At 39.6% G+C, this 8,384-nt stretch overlaps 1 protein-coding gene across 3 annotated transcripts in view; it reads right to left on the minus strand.

Moving 5' to 3' along the window:
- The window catches only part of DHX15 (DEAH-box helicase 15), a 50,560-nt gene extending 43,831 nt beyond the window's left edge, over window positions 1-6,729 (minus strand). For 2 of the 3 annotated variants that reach the window (XR_006413494.1, XM_044417670.1), the window contains exons 1-2: window positions 6,573-6,729; window positions 5,616-5,711 (exon numbers count right to left, since the gene is read on the minus strand). Coding sequence is in view for 2 of the 3 variants with exons in the window: in XM_044417670.1 (XP_044273605.1) it covers window positions 5,616-5,711; window positions 6,573-6,643 (167 nt within the window). In the remaining variant the exon portion in view is untranslated. The remainder of the gene's footprint in view (window positions 1-5,615; window positions 5,712-6,572) is intronic. The other variant, XM_044417671.1, reaches the window with a different exon arrangement.
- Window positions 6,730-8,384: the final 1,655 nt, after the last annotated feature.

Consider the following 8,384-nt stretch of genomic DNA (forward strand, 5'->3'; position numbering starts at 1 on the left):
ATACACTGTGGCAATAAACTCCAAAAAGGGTTCACAAAAGTTTACACACACCCCATTGGTAATCTGTAGGGGGGAAAAAAACCCTTTGGCTAGAAATGTACCATTTCCCAAATGGAGCCACTCTCAACATACACTGCTTTGTGAAAATGTGTTGGCTGGTGTTTTCTTATCCTTACTGAAAATAAAAGAACACAGGAAGCTATCTTACACAGAGTCAGGCCATTGGTTCATTTAGCCCAGTGATGTCCAAACTAACAGACAGCAGTTCCTCAGATTGAAATGCTTCCAGCCCTACCTGAAGATGCAGGGGAGTTGAATTCGAGAGCTTCTACGTGCACAGAATATGCTCTGTCACTGAATTTTGGTTTGTCCCTGCTCTACACAGTCATGTTTCCATTCCTCACAGATTACCTTTCTCTTTTGTAGCTGTGTTTTAGATGTGTGCTATACAGGAAAGACAAGTCACTCTTGGTTTTCAGAACAGGATCCCTTGGTCATTAACTAAGTTGATCAAAACCTAAGGCTATTTAATTTCTGTTCTAGTTTGCCTAACAACTGTATAATACACATAATCCTGTGCATAAAAGTTCTGTATTTAAAGCAAGATAGGATACCATACAGAACAGAGTGGTAGGCTTTCAATTCCCATTTGTACTGACATCAGCCAAGGAATTGGATATATTTTCAAATGCACAACTATGTAAGACAAGAGAATTCTTTAAAGTTTTCTAGTGCTCACAATCAGTTCACACAGGGCATGGCCAAATCTTTGGGGTTCACTGATGCTCCACATAAATGGAAGGTGCATCTAGTCATCTAGGTGCTACTAGGTACACATCCAATACTCCCTTGAAGCGGCTTATGTCAGACAGATTGTCTGTGATTACTGATCGTCTTGCTGGAAGGACACTAATAAGCTTCCAAATTGGCCAAAGTGATAATTGTGTTTCCAATGTAGAGATTTCTTGAGTATATACATACTACTAAACAGTTATAACAAAACCTACCAATTGGCAGCTAAAGAGATACTAATGTAGTAGTATTAGTAATACTGCTGTTTGCACTACAAAATTTGTAACAGCTTGGAAATACGGATTCAATTGTAAAATAAAAAAATTCTGTTCAGTTTTCCCTCTCTACACCTAAGCCAATGATCTCAAGCTAAGGGCAGAGGAAAACAAAATGTGTTGATGTCACATTGAATTCCGACCATTATGGGAGCAAAGGCCTTGATAGAGGAATGCCATCTTTTCCGCCATCTTTTCCAACCGTCCTGTTTCTGTCCTTCGGAGAAATGTGCATACTTTCCTAAGATACAGAGTTATCTGTTGCAATACTACAGGCTAGCTACTTGTCCTTTTGTGTTTCTGGCAATATATTTTCAAGTTATATCACTTTCAAACTGTATAGCTAACCTATTGCTTTAGCCAAGTGCAAGTCGCCAAGTTTTGGTGTGAAACATGAAAAAACAGCCCGATGCAATTCTAGCAGTGGAAGGTATCAACTCCTTTAATTATAAACTGGTAGCATTCCCAAACAATACAACAAATACAAATGTGTCCAGATTAGCATAGCTATAATGACAGTTGTTAGCTGCTTTAAGTAGTGGCAGCTCTAAGATCATGGTGAGCATATCACAGTATGCATTAGCAGGCTTTAACAGTTTTAGATCCAGACACACTGTTAACCCTATCTATTAAAAAGGGGCCTACTTTTAATTATTTCCATAGATATCACCCTCTCTCCCTTTCTGTCCTTCTCCTTAATTAAAAAAAGAGAGAGAAAAGAAAGGAGTAGATGAAACAAAGAACTAGTGGCAATGCTCTATTGCTACTTCTACTTCTTCAAGGACAGAAGTACAGATGGATATCTATGGAAATAATTATAAGTAAGCACAACCCAACTTTGGTGGAAGGCACAATTCAGTTCAATCCCACCAGCTGAAAACCAATACTACATTCTACATATGGCATTACTTTCCATAATGGCATTAAATTCTCAGAGAGAGAATGCAGAAGAATGCCTTTCAGATAAGACAGAAACAAATCAATTCAATAACCTTACAAAGGGCCTTCTGATAAATTTAAAAAATATTCTAATTAATCAGGCAGAATATATTTTAAGTTCTCTCATTCCTTTAGGTATTAGTATACACAAATTTAAACGCAAGAACTTATAAATGTTGTAGATGATAAACATCTTAGAAAGGGCCATTGTCTCTGACAACACATGCATATGGAACATCTAAGAACAAGGATCATTTGCCCTTTATGAATTATTTCCTTAACTCATCTGCACATATTCAGCCAATTCATTAATTGATATAGCACACAAGCCCACTGATTATGCCCTTGATGTTCATATGACCAACAATTTAAATTATATAAATATAAATATAATATAAATATAAATTAATAACATTTATAAAATTATAAATAAATTTATAAATTTATTTTTTCTAAATTATAAAAAATATAAAATTTTATATTTTTTCCTTTCAAGGAACTCACCTGTGAAGTAGGTTGGGCTGAAAATCTGATTGGCAAAAGTTACCCGCAATGAGCACCATGGCTGGCTGGGGACTAGAATCCAGATCTCGCTCCCAAGTCCCAGTCCTGCACCCTTAAGCACTACAGCACACCGGCTCTCAAATTAGCTCAAGAAAGTCTATCACACAAGTCTTGTTACAAATACTGCCAGTCTACCTCAAATCTGGAACTGTGCATCCAAGGGCAGTTTGCTTTACAGGCCTGACAAGTAGAGCCCTGAAAGCAGTTATTCAACTGACAAAGGAGGAAACAGGTAAGGGCAAGGCATTACTTATCTCAAGAGTTATCAATCAGGATTAGGATACCAGTCAATTGACTGGTTGAATACTGTCAATGGACCATGTATTATCTGACTACATTCAGGTAGGGCCAAATAGATAACTTCTTGACTTCATGGTCTAAGTCTGCTACCCTTAAATTTGAACTTATTTAAGTGACAACTATGCTTTTACTGAATTATGGTGCCTTCTGGTATATATGTGTGAGTGAGGGCCCCATGTCTGCAAATATAAACAAATGAAAAAATGTGCTCCTTACTATGAAGGAATATTGAACCATCCCAAAAGCCAATCAGAGGCTGCAGATAGTGAGCAGAGCTGAAATGGACAGAGATTGCAACATTGCACAGCTCTCTCTGTGGGGATGTTGACTGATGGGAAAGATGTCAAATTCCACATTTTCTTGATAGATATGGAACAGTGCTGTTTCAAAGAAAAGCCCTCAACACATGATCAGAAGTACTGAGCTTTTAGGCCTTTTAAAAATGGCCCTCCTTGAAGGAAGTGAGTGCTGCACATGGTTAGAGGATTAGGGTGTCTTATCCCTGGATATCAGAATGTTTGTGAACAAAACTGGCACAGACCACAAGTGCTCTAGTTTTAGATCTGCAACTAAGTCAACAGCATTTGCTATGGGTTTAAGAAGTGTCCACATGATCTGGCACAGTATGCCATACAATTTTTAGGGGGGACTGAACTGTTACTACTAGTCTAAACTGATGCTTTAAATGCTCAACTGTTCTTATACGGTGTTTGACTAGTCAGACTTACCATGTTGCAGGAAAAATTAATTAAATACCCAACTTAGTTATTAGAGGAGCATAGCTCTCAGGCAACCTAACATAAAAAACTTGTCTGAGTAAAACACAAACCACTACAGCTAAGAATGGGGTTGTAGGTGAAAGAGCTCAAGTTCAGAATCCTTCCTCTCAAAGTTCTCAAGGAGACCATCAACGTCACACAAATTATAACTATTTTTGAAATAAATGAAGGAGGCTAGTATTTAAATCTTCTATTATATAATTTGAGTCCTATAGTTTTGTGTTTCAGAAGTAGAATTCAGAACATGAAAAAGGCAAGAAGGGGACATTAATAAAAATGTTGAAGCCATCCCCAAATCCTAATCATCACAGATTTGTCATTAGTATTTTTGTTTTAGACAGTCAGCTTGATATTTTTAAGGACCCAATGTTCCTAGAAGCTCAGCTCCTCATCATTCTTAGGATTTATCCATGTAATCCTGCATAATGCACTTATAACTCCCCAGAGGATAAGTGGGGGGGGGGGGGATACTGTAATAAAGTTCTTACTTTATTACAAATTTGCACAGAAATCAAATGGTCAAAAATCTTAAGTTCAAAAGAAAATTGTTGTACATTGAAACAATGGATACATACTTCATAAAATAACATTCAGTTACAAATAAAACACTGTAACACAGTACTGATTCTGGGGATAGTAATACGTCATCAGTATTTGCCTAAAAGGTAAACAAGTAGCACAGTGGGGCCATTTGCACAACACAACAGCCCACTTCCATTGGAAAAGTGCAGTGTGTGCAGCCACTGAGCGGAATATGCAACTCCAATTTCAGGGTTGTTGTATAAGACAAACCTGGCAAGTGTGGGTTATCCAAGAATTAAACAACTCCTACCTAACTAATGGTCTGTTTTAGGATTATGCGATGGTTGTTCAATTCCCAGTTAAATGCCTGCAAGAGAAATACAGACTTGAGCTGTGCAAGTCCAAATCTTGAGGCAGTTTTGTGCTGGACTATTTCCCCATGTAACACAACAAACCTTGCCATATCAAGCTGTGGCTACTTTGGTAATATTGAGCAAAGTTCTGGCCATCACATCCCAAAAGGGATATATCAGAGCTAGAACAAGTGAAGAGGCCAACCAAACAATCAGGAGATTGAAGCACCATCTTCATGAAAAAAAGGCTAAATCACCTGGTTCTTTTTTGTTTACAAGACTGACTGGTGAGAAAGGCATAATAAAGACATAAAATTATACACAATGTCACAAAAGTGGAAAGAACATAACAAAAGCCATACTAGATTAGTCCAAGGGTCCATATAGTCCAACATTGTTTACACAGTGGCGAACAGCTGCCCATTGGAAACCCATGAGCAAGACCTGAATACAGTAACATCTTCTTGTCCAAGCTACACAGCAACTGATATACTATCTCTGGTATTGGAGGTAGCATGTAGCCATCAAGACTGTAAACTTTCAATAGCCTTATCCTCCACTAATTTGTCCAATTTCCTTTTAAAGTCACCCAAACTGGTGGTCATTATTACACAATTTAACTATGCTCTGTGTGAAGAAATATTTCTTTTTATCTTTCCTAAATGTATCATCACAGGATATTCCCAGGTTCTAGCATTATGAGAGAGAGAGAAGTCTCCCTATACATTTTCTCCATACCATGCATAGTTTTGCACACCGTCATTTTCTCTCAGCTAAACAATCCTTGCTGTTGTAATCTTTCATCACAGGGGAGTTGTTCCACTAGCTTGAACATTTCAGTTGATTTTTTTTTCTTTTTCTTCCATAACCTAAGAACTTCAGGTCACCCAGTTAAACTGATTAGTGGTTGAATAAGGACAGCTGTATGAAAGTACTTAATACAGAACAAATTTATGAAATACACCGCTACAAGTTGTGGTGATGGTAGCAGGCCAAGACAGTCTTAAAACAACAGATGATGAAAGCCAAGTTAATCAAAAGCCACTGGAAATCATAGCTGAATTAAACCTGCATATTTAGAGGCAACATACCAATGAGTACCAGTTGCTAGCAGGCTGGACGAACACCAGGTAAAATTACTGCCCTCATGCTTTGTTCCTGGGTTTCCAGACACAAATGACCAATCACTGTGGAAAAACAGAACACTACCCATTGTGTTTAGTCAAACAAGACAGTGTTATACACTTACACCTATCTCCTGCCCTGTCTAATCTTTTGCTGGCCTCAGTTTGTACAACATCCTTTCCCCACTGCTCTCTGAAGTCAGGATATATTTGTCTGTGTATTCCTAACAAAGTGTGTTCTCTCTATGAGACTTATGCCACAATAAATGTGCCCCCTAAATCTTATTACTAGGATAGAGTTAAAATGAAATTGCATTGTCACCAAACAGACTATAAGCCCATTCAGCTAAATATAGTCTACACTGAACAGCAGAGGAAACGCTATCTGGAGACCCTAGGGAATGAACCTGGAGCCTTTTCCATGCAAAACATGTACTCAGCTGCAGCCCAATCCCGTAAAGCTGGAATAGCCCCCCAACAAAACATTTTAAAGTCGGGAGTGGTCACTCAAGGTACAAGGTGACGGTATTTTACGTGTAAACCTGGATAGTTGGAGTTAAGTGCAGGATCTGTAAGACGAGGACGCGAAAAGCGAGGCTTAAGTACGGAAATATAAAACAAAGATGCCGACGGGCCTGATTACCGGCTGCCCTCCCTCCTCTAAGAGGAGGCCGGAAAAGGCTCAAGGGCACTCAGCATCGCCAGCTTTCCAAATTCTAGAGGATCCCCTACAGCACACACACACACACACGAACACACCCGCCGCTGCGGGCCTTCCGCGCCCCCGCCCCTAAGCGCGGCCTCTCCAATTTCGCAAAGCAACGGAGCGAAGGCGGGCGGAGGTAGGAAGGCGCTCTCCAACGAGCGGGAAGAGCGGCGCTCCTCCTTCCCCTTCTTGCTCCGCCGCCAATGCCTTCTCCTTACCCGTCGGAGGCCACACGCTTCTTGCTGGAGCCGTAATCGTCCCCGAGGTCGAGACGGTGGCGCTTGGACATGATTGTAGCGAGGACGCGAGGAGGCCGCCGAGAAAGAGAGAGGAAGAGCGCGACTAAAATGGCGGCAGGAAGGAAGCGGCGGCGGCAGCCGCGAGGAAAGACTTTTTCCCAGCATAGAAAGCGAAAAGGGGAAAGAGGCACGATCAAGTTAGAGTCCGACTAGGAAACCTTTTCCGGAGCGCGTGTGTTCCGGCAGGCCGATTCCTTCCGCCCGTGCTTTCTCTCGTTTCGACCATGGAGATGAAGGTCTTAAACGCTCCTCCTCCGCCCCCACCTCCAGATTCCTAGATCCGACCGAACCTTTCTCTCAGGTCTCAATAGCAAATATAAAATCTAAAAGTAGCTGTAGATTAATCCATACGTGCCTTCACAAGTAGCAGTATAAGAAGAACAGTATTTTCAAATTCTTTTTAAAAGTTAGTGGAGAGGACACCTGGATAATAGATAGATGAAGCATAATATGGGGACAGGAATTAACAGGCTCTGGTCTGAAAGCACGTACCTTTAAAGGATCCAAACGAGAATTTTAAATCGTGTTCAGAAAAAAACTGGCAGCCAGGGGAAATTATTATTTAAAAACTAGCAAAACTGGTTATTATTTGCCAGTCAAGTTTTCATCTGATTTTAAATAGTCTAATTATATTGTATCAAATATTTTGATTTATTGTTCACCATCTGGAGATCTTCAATATAAAACTATATATAAATCTTTTAAATCTGTAAATCATATTAATTTTATTTTGAATTCATTGTTTTTAAATACATTTGAGCTTTGGCTATGGGCAGTATAGAAATGAAATAATATTTTGCAGTATTTCTCATTTCCAAACACTTCAAAAGACAGCCCCATTACAGTAATCCATTCTAAAACTTACACAGGCTTCTACAATTGTAATTAGATTTCATATATTGTCCAGGAATAGCCATGATTTTTTTAAAAAGTGGTAGAAGCCAGAAGGTATCAGCATTCATCAAGAAGCTGCATCCAATGATGCTTCAAAGCTCTGAACATACTCATTTGACACTCCAAAGCAGGCCCAATCCTATCAGTACCACACCCTTCTATGAACTGTACTAGAATGTTCTTGAGGGAGGTGTTCTAATAGTAGCAATCAGAACCCATTGTGCAGTTATGGATAAGACATATGAAGACATAAAAGAAGACAAAAAGCTGTAAGAAAACATGGTAGGTTCATTAATAGAAGCCAATAAGCAAATCTGCATGGCATGCTAGGGGATAGTGACAATATAAGCTACTTAGTGTGACTGGTTCAGGGCAGTATCCATGGTAAACAATCAGACTCTGTGGCTTGTTCTTTCTCTCTGTCCTCCAGCTGGTATCCCATTGTCCCTTGAAGCAAGGCCCATCTTGTCTCCATCTCCCTTTCCCTACTCCAATGGCTACCCCTTTTTGTTTATCACTGCTGTTTTTTGGAGGCTCAAAAATAAGCAATTAGGTTTTGGGTTATTTTTGTCCCAGAAAATTATGCAATTGTGCTAGCAATATTTTTTTTTAGCCTTTCACAAATGAGTAATGCTGTCTTCCAACTGTCTGATATAGGTGGTCTTGCCTCATCAATTCACTTGTATTTTTCCAGCTGTTGAAGGCAGAGTGGGGTAGGTAACAGAATGACAAGGCAGGAGTATATAGGCTAATTTGTACACACTTGCCAGAGACCAATTGCCTAAAGGTCAGTTGAATGGCTTTCAACTGACCAATTGTCAGTTGAAAGCCATTAGT

Source organism: Varanus komodoensis, unplaced genomic scaffold, assembly GCF_004798865.1.
Source record: "Varanus komodoensis strain SLA01 unplaced genomic scaffold, ASM479886v1 scaffold9, whole genome shotgun sequence".
Taxonomy (NCBI): domain Eukaryota; kingdom Metazoa; phylum Chordata; class Lepidosauria; order Squamata; family Varanidae; genus Varanus; species Varanus komodoensis.